The 20,260-nt window shown below is 41.4% G+C and overlaps 1 protein-coding gene across 2 annotated transcripts in view; it reads left to right on the forward strand.

Annotated features, from left to right (window-relative positions):
- Positions 1-12,358, forward strand: part of LOC147904791 (ABSCISIC ACID-INSENSITIVE 5-like protein 4) — a 50,424-nt gene extending 38,066 nt beyond the window's left edge. For both annotated transcript variants that reach the window (XM_087388401.1, XM_087388410.1), the window contains exons 4-5: positions 5,389-5,415; positions 11,753-12,358. In XM_087388401.1, coding sequence (XP_087244527.1) covers positions 5,389-5,415; positions 11,753-11,836 — 111 coding nt within the window. In that variant the 3' untranslated portion in view covers positions 11,837-12,358. The remainder of the gene's footprint in view (positions 1-5,388; positions 5,416-11,752) is intronic.
- The last annotated feature ends 7,902 nt before the right edge of the window (positions 12,359-20,260 follow it).

Below are 20,260 nucleotides of genomic sequence, written 5' to 3' on the forward strand. Positions count from 1 at the left end.
GTGTCAAATCTCAGTCAATTCCAGAACCCAAGAATGATTGAGTTTTTGCTGATGTGGCACCTGTGATAGGCAAAAAGGGTTTTTGCAGAGAAACCAGGTTCAAACTCTATCAGAAAGTAATGTAAATTATTGCACATAGTTGTAAACTACTCGGTGCTTTCTATCAATTCAGACAATGGATTTTGTAGAGGCGTTTGAATGAAATGATTGCGAGTTGCCAAACACATATACTTGAACTTAAGAGTTTGCAATTAAGCTGGAATTAAGACTTATACAGCTTAAACACAAAGTGACATCATTGGAAAATTGCAATAGGATTGAGGGGCCAAAAGACGCCCCCCCCCCCCCCCCCCCCCCCCTTATCCAGGCTCACTTTATTCTTGAAAATGGAGATACAAGACCAAGGTGCAATGCACCTTCCAAACTGATGAACTCAGTGAAAACCTAGGACCTAGATACAAGACTCAAGAGCATATGTGCAAGGTAGACAACAAAAAGGAGGACTTCAAGCTCAGGTTTCAACTCTTGGCTTGCCCAATCCACAAGGAAGAAGCCTGTAACAATCACCACTTACATCCAACATTAGAGGCAAGCACTAGTTTCTAGAAAGATAGTAGAAACAACATGAAATAGTGCTGTAAATGAGATAAACTTGACAATACAGGCTCCCTTCGTGACTTGACCCTTTTGTAGATGAAGTCCTTGATGCCTCTGAAGCTACCTTGGGTGAGGAGAGTGTGGAAATGGGGTTGGAATGAGAACAGCTTAGAAAAACAGCCTGTAGGCTAGAGAGAGAAAGCCTCTATGGAGTGATAGTTGTAGAGAGAGAGTGCCAATGCTGAGCCCAAGGGAGGGGATGTAAGAGAGGAGCTGGTGCTGTTCTAGAGGTGCACAGAAAGGCAGATTTCTGCAAGGGGAATGGGCTGGAACAGTAGAGAGAGAAATTCTGCAGTAGAGAGAGAAAGATTGCAGCAGGAGAGAGAAAGGGGCTGTGTCTGCTCCAGGCTAGGAGAAGGAGAGAGGATGATGCTGCTGTTCCAGAAGAGCTGAGAGGGGACATATTTCTAGAGAGGAGGGGTTGGAACTGTAGAGAGGGAATGTGCTGTTGTAGAGAGAGAAAGTGCTGCTGAGGTGAGAGAATGGCCTGGGGAGAAGCTGGCTGCATCCAAGGAGCTGGAGAGGTTCTGCTGCATCATCCAAAAGGAGGGAGAAGAAAAGTGACGAATTTTTCATGTGAGGAATGAAGGGGAGAGGTCTTCTTTTATAGGCTCAACCCCCCCCCCCCCCCCCAAGGCCTAGAGTGGAAGGTGGACACTTGTCCCAGATTTTTGGTGGGCTACAGTCCCAAAGAGGGCAACCCACAACCTGCCCCAAATCTGGTAGATTTGGGGCTAGACACTTGGCCTGCATGCCCTGCCACTTGCCATGCATGCTGCCACATGTGGCCAGCTCAGATTCCATGTGGCAGTCTGCCACGTGTCAGCTGCCACGTGTCACTCCCAAAACCCTAAAGTTTCAAAGTTCTCAGAATTCAATTCTGATCGCACCCACGGGTTCCTAATAGCTTGGACTATCTATTGACGTACTCTAAGGTCATAATTGAGCCATATTGAGCTCATTTGTTTGTTGTCTTATCTTGTATCTCCATCACTCTTGGCATGCTGCCAGGCCCACACCCAAAGCTCAGGGAACATTCTCTTCAATGGTTCCTAGGTCGGTATGCAATCTGTGCATTTGATTGGTCCCATGTTTGGGTACTCAGGTGGGGTGTGGTTTCCAGATGTCCCTCTCAAAGAGAGGCCATCACTCTTGTGGGTCACCAATGCCCATAACCCCAAGCAAGGGGGTCCCCCCTCAAATGCTAGAACTAGTCCCCATTGACCGTAACTGAACAGTAGGAAAACATTTCATTTCTTAATAAGCATACTAATGAAAAACAAAAAGAAATAGTACCAAGCAAGTGGATACATGTTGAAGCAGGATGACAATAGTAGGCTTTATTGCTGCCAGCTTGCCATCCTTGGAGAGAGGCTTTTAATGCCCAGGATTTTGAATATTGGAGTGATCAGCAGAGTTCCAAAACCACGGAATCAAGATGAATCCGATTGGAACATTTCTTATAGGTTAGTACATGTTGGAATTGTAAGGTCACCTCCCCACCTGTGAGCCCCCCAAATGAGGATTGCACCCGGGGGGTGTACTAGGGTTTGAGAGATTGCCACATTGGTATTGTGGCTGCCATGTGGGCAGTAGTCAGACAAAGCAAAAGGACAAGGGGGTACCTGGCAGAGAGGGCACCTCCTGAGAGCAGAGCAGAGGCAAGATTGCTACGTGGCTGTCCACGGGTAGAGAGGTCCATGCTCGCTCACATGGAAGATGCACTCCACTATTGATGTTAACATTTGCTGAAGCCATGCGAGCAAAGAAGAGACTCTTCCCATTGTTTGTACCTGCTCACATGTACATGCTGCCATTCTCTCCACTTAAGCTATGAAGGCTCTTCCTCTCCCCTCTCCCCTCTCCCCTCATGGAGTCTGTCCTTTCCCACCATCTCCCTGTCCGTCTTTCACTATTCTTTCCCAATGTTATGATTCTCTAATCGCCTCCACCTTTGGTTATGCCTTGACGATGTGCTTATGCTGATTGTTGCTAGTGGGTTTATGGTGTGGCTTGAAACGTTCTCTTAGTCTTTGTGTGGCTGTGTAGATGATGCGGGAGTAGGGTTGATGGACAGAGCATCGAGAAGCTATGTGGTCCACAACATGCAAAGACAAATATTTTTTGAAGTATAAATTGTGGAATTATGAAAATAGGTGATGTTGTTGTGGCCACATGGACTATAGAAAGCTTGATACGTGGCTTGAAAACAATTTGCCATGTGGCACAAAAAGAAGGAAAATATGCTTCTGCGTTGGACACTCCGTGAGGAAACGCAATGCCCAATCCTTTGCATGTTATACCCTCCTTACAACATGAAGTCATATCAACTTCATTAGGTTTTAGGATGATTAAATGTTTTCGTTTACCTCACATTTATGGCCAAAATTTAAGAGGCTATAACTTTGCAAGCATTTGGAATTTCAGAAGGCTTCCAATGTAAAGTCACGCCCTTCAAGTATGTGGGATCAAATCCTGCAATTGAGTAAGCTTTTAAAAGCACTACCAGTCGGAAAGTGCTCGTCGATAACCTTTTAAGGGATCTACTTGAATCTTTAAAAATTCATATCTTTTGTTGGGAGCATCGGATTTTAGAGGAAAAATGATAAGTTTACTTTTCCAAGTTTTGTCCGATGAATATCTTGAGTCAAATGATCAATGGAGGTGGTAATGAGTTCTTGATGAAGTTGAAGTGGAAGATGCCCACTACTATGGAACATGCTAAGGTTATTGCTTGACAAAATCTTTGAAGTTTGGCATTTAGGCATCTTCCTTCTGCCCCCTATGTATTGGAAGCCAGGACTGTATGGGGTGGAGTTGCCATGGCTTAGCCTCTTTCCTCCCAGTTTATTTGATCTAAGTATGTCTCTGTTCCCCTTGCGCTTTATACTTTGGTTCCAGGTCTTGGAAAGGTCATTAGTGAGCTTTGACTAGAGTTGATGGCTAAGGTTACTAGGGATCCATACGATTAATCCAAAGACAATCTATCATTACCACTCATTGTGCCCTAATCTTCTACATGTGCAACTCTTGGAATAATCTAACAATGGGACAAAAGAGTCAGAAGTTGAGATGATGTATTTTAAAGACTCCTCACTTATAGAAGTTCCTTTTTCTAGAATAAAAAAGACTGCTTACTTAGAAGAGGTAGAAGAAGAAATATCAAGAGGCATGGTCTTCTTCTTCTGTGTGACCCAACGTAGGCCATTCTATGGGCTATCCATAGGTGCCACTCATTCCTTGGTATGTGCCTTGTAGGCCTAGTTACAGTTAGTTAGGTCAGTTGGTACAGTTAGTACATGTACCACTTAGGACACTTAGTCTAGTTAGGGAACTTAGCCCTAGGGTTTTGTTATATTGGCTTTCTCTTGAGCTTCCACTCAGTTTTGCAGCAATTTGTTACAGCAGCTCGTTTTTTGTCTTCTCCCCTTCATTCTTGAGCTTTCATTGCTTGCCCTAGCCTAGATTGGTATCAGAGCAGGTCGGGGATTCATTCCTAGAGCCATTGGCAGCTTGTTCAAGCTGTTTGGCAGCCTTTGGGCCTCTCATTTCTGATGGTTTGCTGATTTTCTGCACACCTGTGAGTGTTTGAGGCCTCTCCAAGCACTTCTGTTGCGAAAAACCTTTTTTTGACGCGTGAAGACCACATTTTGGAGTAGCTACTGCAAAGGGAGACACTTTTCGGACCATTTCAAGCCAGCCTGTTCGGGTTCGCATGTGTGGCTGTTCTCTGCTGTATGGATTTCAGACAATCTCTGCTGCATTTATTGCGCTGTACAGGCCTTTACGGATATCTGTGCCATCATTTATTGCTGTGCAGAGGCTGTACGGATCTGCAGACCAGCATTTAATGCTGTATGGGATGCATTTATTACTGGTACGGCATTGTACGGACATGACAGCTGCTGTGCGGACCTGCTGCACACGCATTTACTGCCGTGAGGCCTGCATCGGGGTTCGTGCCAGCTGATTTGAATCTTTTCAGCTTTTTGGAGCTGTTTCGTGCTGCATGCTGGTGTTTGGAGAATTTCTGAGCTTGTTGTAGTGATTCAAAGGCCTCTCCTTGAGCCCATTCATTCTCATTTGGCAACCCCTTGCCTCGGGCTGCGAGTTCCCCTCCATTGGATCACCTTCCTCTCTTTTTGAAGTGTTCTCCTTCTCGTGGGACTTGCTGTAAATCTCATTTCCAGCCCTCTCTTGGCATCCCTAATTGCCATTTGCTATCTTTTTCATCTCTCAAGGGTGAAACTCTCTACTCAGATCCGGAGCCTTTTCCCCTCTATATTTTCGAGCTACACCTTTGTTGCATTTGTTCTTTCCAATTTTTGCTTCATTTGCATTTTGAAAAGGCCCCGTGTTGCGTTGGAAGGCCTCGTGCTGCCTTTTGGGGAATTTTGGCAACAAGTACACTTTGAGACAGTAGACTCTTTTGCATTGAAAAGCTTTGAAGCTTAAGCAGCTTTTGGATATGTTATTTCATGATTCACTCCTTACTTTTAGAAAGCTATTTTTGAATAACAATTTGAACATTAGAATTGAATAAAGCAACAATCCTATAAAAGTTAGTCTCAACAATATTTGTGTGTTTCCATTAGCTTTCTGGTACACCTAAGTACACGTATGCAAATGGTACAAATAGAATCGAGTATGAGTCTTTTGCACGACTGTTTATTTGCTAATGCATGTTGGTATAAAACTAGCGATTGACAGGTTATTTGTGGTTTGTAACAGGAGGAGGCAGAGAGAAGGAAGAAACAGGTGATTTCCTTGAAAATAAACTTTAACTTGTATTAAAATATTTTTTTGACTGTGTGATTAACTGTGTGATTAACTTTAATTTCTTTATCAAAGTGCCATCAAAGTTTAAATATTTTACTGTGTGATTAACTTAATATTTGTCTTCAGCTAAGAGTGTTTTATTTCCATCTCAAGGTAGAATAAGGATGGAATAGCAAAATTGGACCACTGAATGAATATATCAGTTTCTGAGTTCCAGCTCTTAGCCTATTTCAGATAGCATAGGTTTTGTACTTGCGACTTGCTGGTATTGCGATAATTCTTTCTATCTTAAATGGTGCGTTGCCCTATCAGCTAGATTTAGATGCTCGTTTGGGAGATTAAAATGAAATCGTTTAGACTTCACAAGCAATTGTAGCTTGAATGAAGAGATATTGGACTACTTTTTGATTAGCCTTCTCCTTTAGTGCTAGCCTTCATCATGGCTAAGTCTGTCCTTCACCTCTGGAGCGCCTTCAGAAACTTAGTACAAAGACTTTGTATAAATGGATGCTCAAATATTTGTGAGTGTGTGGATTTGTATGTGTGAGAGCATATTTTTATACTATGGTCTACACCCAGTGTTGGGCGCTGATGACATCAGTGGGGATGTCATAGTAGCTAGTCCTTGCTATGCGTGTTGGAGTTTAGGGTTTTCAATCTTATGAGTGACTATCGTAAGATTGAAACTGCACTATGTTGTGCTTTTAGAGGACGAGTTTGGGAATGTTCTTGGATTCATCTAGGTATATGTTTTGTACTTGATTTTGCTCGAACTATTGAGCTCTTTATTTCAGCATAGTACTCAGCAAGGGTCTTAGCACGCCCATTTCTCCAGCCCATTGAGGCTTGTATGAGTTTTTCCTTTTGGTGTACTTTGCACTTTTGTCCCATAGGCCCGTGAGGCCTCTCGAGTATGCTAATACATCTTTCTTTCTTTCTTTCTTTCTTTAAATTTTGAGTAGTCAATACTGAAGTAGGCTTGATAACAATTCTCAATTATGAATGGCATATGCATCAATAGTTTCCAAGTGGCTTTTGGGATGCACATGAGGCGATTTTCATAGCAAAGATACCTCTAATAGCCTCCCTCTATAATAATTGATGAGGAATAATTGTTACCCTCGTAGAACAATCCCATATCCGTTGGGTAAAAATATATTATTTTTTCCTTTTGTACTTTGCACTTTTGTCCCATAGGTCCGCGAGGCCTCCCGCGGACGTTTATACATCTTTCTTTCGTTCTTTCTTTAAATTTTGAGTAGTCAAGACCGAAGTAGGCTAGATAACAATATGCATCAACAATTTCCAAGTGGCTTTTGGGATGCACAAGAGGCAATTTTCATAGCAAAGATACATCTAATAGCCTCCTTCTATAACAATGATGAGGAATAATTGTTACCCTCACAAAACAATCCCGATTCATCGTGAAAAATGATATTATTTTGTCAATGCATTGCGGTAAAAAGCGTGTCAATGCATTGCGGTAAAAAGCGTCTCTTTCATATGTTAGTATATGAGGTCCGTTGGTACCACTTATAAACTCCTAGGCTTCTCTAGTGGCAAGGAATCATTTTCTAATTGATCCTTTGTAGAATACTCTCAGGCACAAGTCTCATGCTATTCTTGCTCCTACTTCCGCTGGTGGAGCCAACTTCTCCCTCACCATGAAAGGGGAACATTGCTCAGGGTAGAAAGACAACAATGAAGAAAGACAGAACAAAGGAAGAGAAAGCGAACAAAACTTAAACGAACTAGCAGCAATAGACCATTTTTTGTTAGGCTTCTCAACTCTTTGGCTGGTTGTTCCAACACGGTTTTCAGAGTGTTCCTGCTGTACCTATATTTTTTCTCTAATGTGTGCATAGGCTCGGCATTTTTAGGAGCACGTGCTGCTCATTTTCTAACTCCCCTGTTGGGCCACTTTTGCAGATTCTTGCTTCTCTTGGTTCAGGATCTATGGGACTGGTGACTGCTGTTAACTAATAATGAAATTTTTACATCCAGTGAAATAAATCTTTTACAAAGCTAGCTGTGTTGTGAATACTTGCTTAGCTAACTTGTGATTTAGCTTGAGGACTTTGCTGCGGTGTTCCAAGACTTCCTTTAGGTAGCTTCCCAACTCTTTGGCTGGTTGTTCCAACAGTGTTTTCAGAGTGTTCCTGCTGTCCCTATGTTTTTTCTCTAATGTGTGCATATGCTTGACATTTAAGGAGCACGTGCTGCTCATTTTCTACCTTCCCTGTTGGGCAGATTTTGCAGTTTCTTGCTTCTCTTGGGATCTTGGGTCCTGCTCTCCGAAGACTTTAATAAACTTTCTTTCTCCTCCACCACCTCTCCTCCTCCCTTCAAGCTTACTCCCCTTTTATCCCCGGCCCCCTAATGTTTTAGAGGTAGTTTCCCTTCCCTCCTCCTTGGTATAGATCTCTCAGCACTTCTCTCCCCTCATCTCCCTTCGTACTGCCATCAGCGATTTTTCACAGATCTCTCATTACTTCTCTCCCCTCAGATCCGTTCCTACTCCATTGACCATCCTCACCCACTAGAAATCACTGTTGTCAACTCTTTGGCTGGCAAATAGAGGACAACCTGATATTATTGGAATTTGGGGATATGAACGGATTTACGAGTTTCCTTATGCTTTTCTGGGGAAGCGCATTTGCAACCATCACTTTTGAATGAGAATTGTGAGGGCTCATGTCACATCATCTTGGGAGTTGGCTTGGCCTGATAGGTTTGAGTGGTCGTGGTCATCTAGTGGCGTTTTGACCTCAGCCCTGATGAGACATTGCAAACATAGGTGGAGGTGACTTGATTATTATAAGAAGTAGCCATTATTGGGCCCTATATATGTGGCCGATAACTTTGTTTGCCAAACAATTTGGTGCAGTAAACTGAGCTCCTAGTTGCTTGGGTGCGACATGTTCAACATACTAGGAGTGGATTGTCAATCATTCCTTTTTTAAATCGATACACTGACATAAATTACTGCCCTTCCAAGCCTCCCTCAAAATGCTGACAAATAGTCTCTTCTTCGCAATCCTTCGGTTCTCGAAGGGCCATGTTTGCAGGCTCTTAATAATGTCATTGAATATCATAAAATAAATGCCTGTGGTTTAATTTAGTTCTGATGCACATCGACTTGCTTGTTATTCTGCAAAAGAGATTTGCTTGAGTTTTCAGAGGGCTGCTATAGGTAGCCTGCACCTTGGCAATGGGCTCCATTTGTATTAGAGGGTGTGTATATTGGGAGGGCCAGCCTCGGCCACTGAGGCTTGGGAGCTGAATGTTGGCAGAGCAGTCTGGGTCAAATTCAGGCTAGAGATTTGAGGTCTTCAATGTATATATGGCCTTTTTCCACTGGCAGAGCTGGGGCAAGGCAGTTGATGAGGGATTTGTCGGATGTAGATTCGTGGATTGTTTTTGTTTTTGTTTTTTTCAAGAAAAGTACTTCATTAGGTATGAATAAAAACCATAGAGCAAGCTCAATTGTGGGAGTACATCATGTCAAGCATGAGATAAAACAGCTTAGAATGAGCAAACAAAAATCTCGGGTGGCGACTGAAAATGCCACCTCATCCTTGAAGGAGAGTCAGAGAAGAAAGAACAATCCTTCCAAACTCTGAGAAAAGCAACCCTCCTAGTAGTAGCAGTCCTGGAGGTTCCCTGTATGTTCGCCCAAATGGCCATCAAAGTGTGTATAGTATCTGCCCAAATACTGGCCATAGTCTGAGAAGGGTGAACCTGGGATTGTTAAAGGGGTCTCTTAACAACCTAGAGCTTGCAAACGATAAGTGGGGAGATGCACTGGTTTTCATAGATTCTTTTGTCATAGGAGGCAGTTGGGAGCTGTTCATACCCTCTGTGGGAGGTATGGTGGGAATCATAGCCCATGAGAACTCGAGGGACAGACTGTTTTACATTGGAGATTGGACCATACAAACAGGGGCTGGGACATTGTGGTAGGCATACCTATGTCAGGTGACACTATTCATATCACTCAAGGAATAATAAGCTCCATTAAATAGTTGCGGTGTTCATTAGCCTCGTACTCCAGCAGATTGAAAAGACCCTTGAAAGAGATTGTTTTGCAGGAGCACATCCGTGCTGTGTTAATTGAAATGCCTGTATTTCTACAAGAACTAGAAAGACTTGTGAATCTATGCAAACAAGCATATACCATAATGTAAATTGTTAAGTGTAGGATTTAACAGGGAGAAGTCAAGAACAAGTTTCTAGACTTAGTTTGCGAGGATGTTATTTTTCTTTAGGAGGAGCAATTTTCTGTTACCCTTTAATGATGGAGACCTTCCTCACTGTTTGTAATATTTGATGCATGAAACCTTGAGGACAAATGCCAGTGCGCTTGTGTTATAGGACACGTGGGCATCTACAACTACTGATTCTAAATTGGTGTGGGGAGGGGTGCCCCTTGAGTCGACACCCTCAAGTATGGATGTCCAAAGGGACGATGCCTAGGGCACTAGTGTATTAGCGGACATGCAAATTTCACCTTGTGAAGTTTTCGTCCATGTTGCGGCCTGCTGGTCTATGATAATTCTTTCTGAGTGGTGTGGTGCCCTATCAGCTAGATTCAAATGCTCGTCTGGGAGAGACTAAAATGAAATCGTTTAGTCTTCACAAGCAAGTGTAGCTTGAATGAAGAGATTTTGGACTCCTTTTGATTAGCCTTCTAGTGCTAGCCTTCGTCATGGATGAGTCTGCCCTTCACCTCCGGAGTGCTGACAGAAACTCAATACGAAGACTTTGTATAAATGGATATTCAAGTATGCGTAGGTGTGTGGGTTTGTATGTGTGAGAGCATATGTTTATACTATGGTCTACACCCATTGTTGGCGCTGATGATGTCAATGGGGATGGCATAGTAGCTAGTCCCTGCTATGCGTGGTGGAGTTTATGGTTTTCAACCTTATGAGTGACTATCATGAGATTAAAACTGCACTATGTTGTGTTTTTAGAGGATGAGTTTTGGCATGTGCCTAGACTCATCTAGGTATACACTAGTGTATATGAATAGATGTGAAGTGTGCAATTGCCCAAATTTCCATGAAGACTTCAAGGGGGAAGAAGAGTTTGGGGCAATAGGGGTGGAATGATGTGTTGGCTCAAGCCTCAGACGCCGGTTGATGAAAGAGAGACGTGTTGTATTTCTTCATTTATGATTAGGTGTCTTCCATATGAATCTTGCATTTTGAAATTGTAGTGTGGTCTATGAGGCTTGTAGGGGGAGATCCAGTTACAGACCAAGCATTATGTCGTGGCCAGAGTACTTTTTGAGCAAGCAACTTTCTCCTTGTGCCGAGCAATGGTGACGAATTGATCATTAGAGCGCATAAGCTATCAAGCAAACACAGATTGGATTGAGCTTTTTAGGCGCTATGTAACAAGCCATTGAAACCGACTACTTTTTGATTAGCCTTCTCCTTTAGTGGCTGCCCTTCACCTCCAGAGTGCGACAATAACTCAGTACAAAGACCTTTGTATAAATGGATGCTCAAGTATGTGTGGGTGTGTGGATTTGTATGTGTGAGAGCATATGCTTTTACTATGGTCTACACTCGCCATTGGGTGTTTATGATGTGGGTGGGATGCCATAGTAGCGTTCGTGCTATGTGTGGAGTTTATGGTTTTCAACCTTATGAGTGACTATCATGAGATTGAAACTGCACTAGGAGGTGTGTTTTTTAGAGGATGAGTTTTGTGCATGTTCCTTTTTCATCTACATATATATAAAAACCCTCATTGCTATGCGTGATGGAGTTTATGGTTTTCAACCTTATGAGCAACTATCATGAGATTGAAACTGCAGTAGGTGTTGTGTTTTTAGAGGATGAGTTTGTGCATGTTCTTTTTTCATCTACACATATATAAAAACCCTCGTTGTTATGCCTTGAAGAGATTACTGGAAGCACCCACCTGACTTGCTTGAAGGTATTATTGGCCTTCCCTTTAGGCAGACCTTTGTGTTGAATAGCTTATTAGTCGGATTCAATGGTCACCTTGCCTCTAGGCAGGCCGTTGTGTTCAAAGAGATCAATAGTCAGTTGATACCTGATTCAATTACTATATAAATAGTTTTTCTTAACCAAATATCGGAAGGCCAGTAATGCAAGTTTCACTTGTTTTGACTTTTTCTATCAAGGACTTCTTGCCTTATGGAATGTAATTTGTAAGTTTTTCTTTGTATGAAGACCGTTTTATTTGCTTGCTCAGTGTTGGAGATTACGATAAAGACAAACTCACTATGTGGATCAGTAAATGGTGTGTGGGGCTTGGCACTAAATTGTTTTCTTTGTAGGTTATGGACATGATTCCTGTAGTGTCTCAGCAAGCTGAAAATGAGAAGAGACTTTTGAGGAGGACTCAAACAGGTCCATGGTAAAGCTTCTTTCAATACACATCTCGTATCATATTCACTCACATGTTTAAGACTGGGCTCTAGAGGATATAGTTTAGTAGGAGGTGAAGGTACAATGTGAAGCTCCACTGATTTGAGATCGGTTTTTGGAGTTTGAAATCGGCTTGGGTCTTGGTGTATTGTGGATATAGAGCAGTCCTGCTATATGGCCAGGGATGTCTCCTTTGTAAAGTAGCCATGCCGAAAGGGTGGTAACGCTTGGGTTGCTGCTGATGGCATCCTTGACGTTATATTTGTTTGTTTGTTTTTTTAAAAATTGAATGTCATCACTCTTGTAATGTTGTTGGCAAAAGCCAAAATTGCTGTGCTTTTGAATGTGCTTGTACATTAGTACAATAATGACATGATGGACAATTCCAGGAGGAAGGAAAGAGAGGAATTTGTTGCCATGCTTTTGAATGTGCTTGTACATCAGTACATCCTATAGTGTGACATGAACAACAATTCCATGAGGAAGGATTTATACAATTTGAGTTGTTTCTGAATAGGGGCTATCATGGGAATAATTCTCAGTTTGGATTGACTATGGAAGAGAATTCTCATTTCTTGTGCTTGGCTTCTGCTGCAATGTAGTAACTAACCTCAATAGTCATCTTAAATAGTCAACCATTAGGGTCTAAATGGTTCGTATAGGTTGGAATTCGCAGTCTCTGCAAATGACTAAGGAATTGTTGTCATTTTTGGAGTTCAAATGATTCAAGTGGCCTCCTTTGTTGCTCCTCAAAAGCACAGAAATCACATATTGCGAATTACTCTTAGGAGGAGCATGCTGTGTGATCATATTGCAGTGTGGTACATGGGATAGCTGAACTTTGGAATTTTCTCATGGTGGTCAGGGAAGCAACTGCAAGCTAGTCTAGAGTTTATAAGCAGGTTCCTTGGTTCTTTTAGGGATTCTCTCTCTCTCTCTCTCTCTCTCTCTCTCTCTCTCTCATCGAGTGACATTGACCGTCCAGTCTCTAGCCGCGGACGTGACAGAGACCTTGACCCAACGATCGCCTCACGACACACGAGACATCGAGGAGACACACAAATCACTATGGGAGACCTCCCGTCATTGTTTAGACCCAGGATACGTCCCACGGGAGTCACGGTGGCTCTAGTCTTGCGTCGAGCCTCGTCCAAGAGATCGAGACGCACGGCACTTATTGACAGGCACCATCGTCCCATCATCGACTATTTTTCAGCAAGGGCGACATGACATACGGAGGATTTCGCTCCGCTCCAGTCCTTTTCTTTTCAGACTTAGGATTCAGCATGGGTGATGATGCTCGTTGTAGTAGCTCCACCCTTACTGTGATTTGTATCAGGTTTCCTTTCAGTCTCATAGACCCATTGGTCTTCCGAAGACTCTAATAAAATTTCTTTCTTTCTTTCTCTCTCTCTCTCTCTCTCTCTCTCTCTCTCTCTTAGAGCCCTCTTGTCTCCCCTACATCCCCTTGCTCTCCCACGCATGGTGGTTGATATTCGCTTCCCCTTTCCTCTTGGAGTTCTGTTGCACTCATTTTGTGTTGGTGCGTAGCTCTTCCAGCCTTGACCCACTAAGGCTCTTCTAGGCCCGATAGGTGCACCTGCCTAGTGCACTTTGTATGTCTTTTGATACTTGTGCACGTTTGCTCCTGGCTCTTCCAATGTGCTATCCAAGGTCTTTAAGACTCATGTGTCCTCTTCATAGGGTAGATGCGACCTATCACTCTGACAGATCCCTCCTTGATGTAGACACCTCATTGTTGATTGAGTTCCTTGCCTTGACACAAACTAGTCATAGAGCTTTAAGCTTTGTAACAAATCCACTGCTTTCAGCCTTTAATCCTAGTACTCAATTTCTAAGCTGAAAAGCCCCACATTTTGAGACAGTCCCATTTCATATGTAAACGAGCTTAATTTTTTTGGTGAGACAGCGAGAAAATTTTGAGACACAAAGCTCCAACTTTGAGATGTTATAAAGCCCCAATGTTGAGACAAAAAGCTCCAATTTCTATGATGAAAGTCCAATTTTAGATATTGAGAGTGTGAGATGAAAATGCCATGAGTTTATGTCATTAAAGGTTTCAAGATGTTGATAGAAACCTTAAAATTTTGATAGGAAATTTTTAGTTTGGTTGAGCTGAAATTATTTGAGGTGTTTCGTGAAAATAGGCTATAGCAATTGAAACTGGTTTCTTGGCAATAATGTATAGGCTTTGAATGCACACATATGCTTTCCATGCTTTCACTTTCAATATTATCAAAATTTATTTGCAAGTATGTTTGAGATTGTTTTCTAAAAAAGCATTTATTCTTTTGAAAAAGATTCTTATGGTTGATTGTATTCATCTAGTATAATGACAAACCCAATTTGGGTTCTCAAACCCTTTTTTGGGACCTTTAATTACCATGATGTATTGCAACCACTCATCAACCTTAGGTTTTGATTATCATTGTTGTGGTTACCTTCAATTGGAGTAGCTATTTTGAAATATGGATAGGGTTGTTTTGCATTTCGACCTTTGACTAGAGTCATATGTTATAAAGGAGATAAATTAGCTACTTATTGGAAGGGTGGAGTTTTTGGGCTTGGGTTGGGAAAATGGGGAATTGGTCAAATTTGACTAGTTAGTGGAATCCCTAGGGTTGGTCTAGGGTTAGTTGGGTGGTTAGTGGTGTTTTCAATATAGGAGTTTTTCCTAAACTTTCCTACCAAGGAACTTTCTCGTAGGAAATTTCTTACATAACCTTTCCTTTGAACTCCTTAAAGACACAATTGTTGTAGTAAGAAGAACAACAAAGGAAGTGGCTTTGCCACTATGGAGATGCTTGCAAGGAGGGACTTACACAATGGTTTTGCCAACCCACAATGTACGAATGGGCTTGGAAGCCTTTGAGAAGATGAAAGAGGAAGGGCTAGAGATCAGCTTAGGTCTTAGTTTCCATTGATTTGGGTCTGTGTCGTTAGGGTTTTCGTTCGTCATTGGATCCCTTGATCTCTATCAACCTTATTGCTCCGTTCATTTCGATTCCTCAGTTGTTTGTTTGCTTGTTTTGCAATTTGTGTGGAGTTGCATTGTAGCGCCTTAGTGGGATCCCCACCTTGTTATTATTTTGGTATTTGAGGAAGGTAGCCCCAACATCAAAAGGTGACGCCTTATCTTTAGGTTGTGTAGACTAGGAGAAGGGCAAGCATGCACAAAATAACATGTTGGCACATTCATTTATATTCCATATATAGTATTTATCCCATTTAGCCTTATATTTCTTAAATATTAAGGAGGAGAATTATATTTTCAAAGCAAATCTTCAAGCTCTTGGGCTTCTCAATAGAAGCCCTAAAACATAAAAAACATGGGAGGGTTTAAAACATGCAACGATTATTTTTGGGGTCAAAAAATAAATGCACTTGTAAAAACATGTATCAATTGTTTTTTGGAGGGAAGGGGCAAGACAAAGGGTTGTATACAGAGATGGAAGAGTCATTTTTAAGGTTTGAAGGGCCTTCCCTCATTAGTCCTCATTTGGTACTTTCGAGAATGAAAATAGGATGATATATTAGATACTTTGTGAGGGTGAGCCTAGATGTCTAAACAGGCTTGAGTAGAAGAAGATTTTCGAACTTACAAGGAGCAATGCTAGTTATAACAAAATATTTTGAAGTGTTGCAAGGGCCTGTGTGTGTGTGTGTGTGCACGCGCGTGTGCGCCTCTCTCTCTCTCTACTTACATACATGTTTGTGTTTGTATAACTATCTATCTCTACACACACACACACACACACACACTTTCGTCTCTTACTTTCTGCATTTACTTTTCTCCAATTTTTCCTTATTTTGCCCCTCCCCCCATCTCCCAACCCCTCCCTTCCCCCCCATCCCTAATCCTTATTTCCCTTATCTAAAATTTCCTATTTACCCTTATTTTTCCTAAAATTGTCTCCTTATACACCCCTTTTTTCCTATCTTTTCTAATATTTTTTCCTTATATATATCCTTACATTTTTTTTATTTTTAAATATTTTTTCGTATTTTGTCAATAGTTTTTTTAAATATTCTCCTACTTTTTCCCATTCTCTTCCCCTACTTTTCTCTAATTTACCCCCTCCCCCCCTTCTCTTTTTTTTCCAACCCCCCTACTTTCTCCTCCTTTTTGTTCCCTAATTTCCCTAATTGTCCATTGATTTTTTCCTTATTTCCCCCTTAATTTTCCCTTTATTTTTCTTGAAAAATTTGCCTTATTTTCCATCTCCCCCCTATTTCCCCCCCTTTCCCCCTTGATCTTCTCTTGGTTTCCCCCCCTTATGTATCCTAACCCCCCCTAACTACACCTCTCCTTCCCTAGTCTACTCTCCCCAGCCCGACTTACCTCCCCTCAACTCCATTACCTGACTTACTTCCCCTTGACTCCCCTGAAACTCCTTGACTTTGCGCCTTTTGTCTTCCCGGATGACTCCTGATTTGATCGCATTTTACTATTCATTTCCATTTCACCCCCCCTCCCCCAACTATTCATTTCCACTTCCTGTGACTACTAATCGCCACGACTCCTGACCACCATCTTTTGCCCGATTGCACATTCCACCTACAATTAAAAAACCCCTTGAGCCTTGCTGCCATATATTCCTCTTATCTTCGCCTCAACTCACTGTGACTCGTGTCTGTCCATCGTGATACATAGCTTTCTCCATAGCGATGGCTTCGCATATCACTCTCTACACCCGAATGCTTGCCACGGCTTCTCCACACGCTGGCTGTCTTGCTACTACTTTGCATAAAACACAACTGCTTTGCATAGCACTCAGCTTCTCACCACGGCTTCTCCATACCCTAGATGTCCTATTGCTGGCGCAACCCTCAAATCATCACAATTTTTGTATTCCCACCACCTAGCATCTCGTTGCCTGATTTATGAAACTTAATCGCATCTGTCTACTTTGGATCTATCTCAACTTTTAGCTATTTCACTTTTGGCCATTTTGCTTCCATAAATTACAGGTCTCTTATGTATAAAGGTCCCTAATATTTAATTCTCTCCCCACCCCCCCTTTTTCATTTATGCTAGTTCCCCCCCTCCCCTCTAAGCTAATCTTTCCAAATATGCCTTTTTGCCAATGTTTTAGTATTATGACCTCCCCCCCTCCCCCCTTTTACACTTAATGATATAAATGATTAATTTAAGCTCCTTTTTCTTTTAAATTTTTCTTCCCTTATGCTCTAAGTCTTAATGTTACATTTTATTGCTTAAATATTAAGTTCTCCCCTTTTGCTTCTTCTTTTACGTTTTCATACCTAATACATTAATTTTCCCCTCCTTACATAAGCATTTATTCACTTTTCCTTCAACTCATCCCAATTAATTTTACACTTAAAACGTAGTATCAAAATTTAGTTTTATAAGTCTGTAGCATGAGCAACTATTTTTATTGCAGTCCTGATAACAAAGGAGGGGTGTTTATGACACCTGTCTTCCCAACTAAGTTAAAATATGGTTCTTATCATTTTTCTTTTAGATGGTGGCATGTATGCAGATTCTCCTCTTTAATAAAAGTGATGCTTGCCACGACTTATCTAAGCAAAACTTATTTGTATAGGCATGCATTTTACATTTGAGTGAATTTTGTTAAATAATAGTAGTTTACTCTTTTGTGTCCATTACCAAAATTGTTTTCATTTCACTAATGAAACGAGGTTATCCCCTCCTGCTCTCCTTTTATGTTCTCATATCTAATACATTGATTTTTGCCTCCTTACGTAACCATATATTCACTTTTTCTTCAACTCACCCCAATTCATTTTACACGTGAAACATAGTATTAAAATTTAGCTTTATAAGTCTATAGCATGAGCAACTATTTTTATTCTGATCCCGATAACAAGGGAGGGGTGTTTATGACACCTGTCTTCCCAACTGAGTTAAAAAATGGTTCTTATCGTTTTTCTTTTGGATGGTGGCAGGTATGCAGACTCTCCTCTTTAATAAAATTAATGCTTGCCCTGACTTATCTAAGCAAAACTTGTTTGTACAATCATGCATTCTACAGTTGAGTGACTTTTTTTAATTACATCTTTTGTGTCCATTACCAAAATTTTTTCCGTGTCACTAATGAAACAGGGTTTTGTCAAGTCTTGACACTCTCACGCATGCACGCACACGTCTACAAGATTAGCATGCAAAAAATGAAGTGCGGATTGGAACGCCTTGAATTTTGAAGACTTTGAATTCTTTATCCCTCATCTTCACTTAAGTCTCATGCATGTTCCGACTCCAACTTCGTAGCTTGGTTGAAGAAATCATTCAAATTTTTTTTCTTTTCATCTTCCATGATTAAATGGAAGAGAAAGTAGAAGCGGTTACTTGAATGCTATCCTTCATCACATCTAGTATCTTGTCCTCAGTCACTCTTGAAAAAGATGTTTTTTAAAAGAACCACATACTACCAGTTCTCATCTTGGTTGGAAGGCAACGTGGAAGCAATTACTTGCATGCTAGCTTCCATCATATCTAGCATCTCGTCCTCAATATTTGTCTCCTCAAAGTCCTGCTTTTGTTGAGGTGCAATTTGGACTGTATTCTGTCAGTTGTCATCTAGTCGTCTGCAAGATGTGGAATACTTTCAACACTATTTACTGCCTACATTTCTCCTTGATGTCCCATATGCAGTACCTTGAACAATTTGACATAAAAATTGAACTAAATGCTAAATAATTCAATTGTAGAGTTTCTTCCACTCATAGTCTCACTCACCCCGAATGAGGTTTCCATCCTAGTAGTAGCGCAAAGTTTGCCACTATGTCAAAATTAAAGTTTTTTGCTTCACAATGACCTTATCTACCCAAAGTGATGACCAAATTGGCCATATTGCATCAAGTAAGATAAAGTGAAGGAATCCAATTTTGATAGGGGTCCAATTTATGCAATTATATATATCCTATGCCTTGAAAATTACAAAAGAAATGATTTACCTTCATTTATATATATATCCTATGCCTTGAAAAATACAAAAGAAATGATTTACCTAATTAGGAATCATTCATATATATGACGACCTAATGTGCCTATACTAGGGAGTGCTAAAAAGGCACAACGGGATAAGGGGAAGGAAACCTTAGCCCTATCCCTACTCCTTGGATCTATCCAAAACTAGGGTTTGTTTTCTCCTATGCTTCGAAGCATACTTTTTCATGCAAATAGTGTGAGTATAGTCATTGCTTTTAATCTATTCTACTTGCATCCAGGGGATTCCAAAAGAAGGATTGTGAAATCATTGCACTACTCGTAGAATTCCAAAGGACACTGCTAGGAGTTGGAAGTATATCACATGCAAATGAATGGACAAGGCAGCTAGCTCACACAACATATCCACATTGAGTCCCAAGCTAGAATGCTTGGAGGTCCATTCTAGATACAGTCTATTAAGCATGATTGTCCACATTAAGTTGCAAAAGGGGGGTCACCTTGAAATCTATAGTTTTAGTGATGCACCCATGATGCATGTGAATAATCAAAATTTAGCTTGAATCACGTTTGTTCCCTCCCACTTCTTAGACTACTTGCACATTGAAGAGAGTAGAAAATAGGTTGTTTATTCTCAAAAACCATATTTCGTTTATTCTCAGACAGTACATTTCTTTTCCAAGATTGTGCTAGCTTGTTTTCCAGTTACTAAAGACCATAATGAAGGGATGTTGTGCGCAAAGGATCAAGGCATTTTTGGGGTATTAAGCTCAAGGGTGATCTTGTTCAACCAAGAGTCATCAAATGTTTGCATAGAAGGAGGAATGAGGGAGGATTGGACTGGGAGATGAGAACATAAGGAGGAGGTGAGGGAGGGAGGATGGGAGGACAAGGGAGGGGAAGAAAAGGATGAGTTGAGAGAGGGGAGGATGGGGGGAGGAGGAGGAGAGGAGGAGGAGGGACGGTTGATGCGAGAGGGGAGGGAAGGATTTGAGGGAGGTGAGGCAAGACATGGAGGAGGAGGTGCAAGTACAGATGTTGGAAGGATGAGGGAGGGGAGGATAATTGGAGGAGATGGGGTTGTCAAGTTGGAGAGGGTAGGACCCAAAGGGGTAAGTATAAGAGAGGGGGAACATGAAGGGGTAAGTAGGAGAGAGCCCAAAAATTCTATTGTGGTAGACTATTAAGCTTAACTATAAAAGCATGATCTAATCCTATCCTTAGAAAGTGAGATCCTAAAATACTAGCTTTAAAAAATGCAAGCCAAAAAAAAGGGACACCAAAATATCCAAGAATGTGGCAAAGGAAAAAGGCATACCATGTGGCAAGCTGCCATGCAGCCTTTTGTAGCCCAAAGGCCAAGTGGAAAATTTGCCACATGTTATTCTAGCCTTCTTTTCCATGTGTGAGTGTAGTGTGTCCACGTGTTAGCTAGTCTTGCATCCACATGTCAATTGTCTCTAAT

The sequence above is a fragment of the Dipteris shenzhenensis genome, chromosome 2 (assembly GCF_047967505.1).
Source record: "Dipteris shenzhenensis isolate YYH24624 ecotype China chromosome 2, Dip_SZ_1.0, whole genome shotgun sequence".
Taxonomy (NCBI): Eukaryota; Viridiplantae; Streptophyta; class Polypodiopsida; order Gleicheniales; family Dipteridaceae; genus Dipteris; species Dipteris shenzhenensis.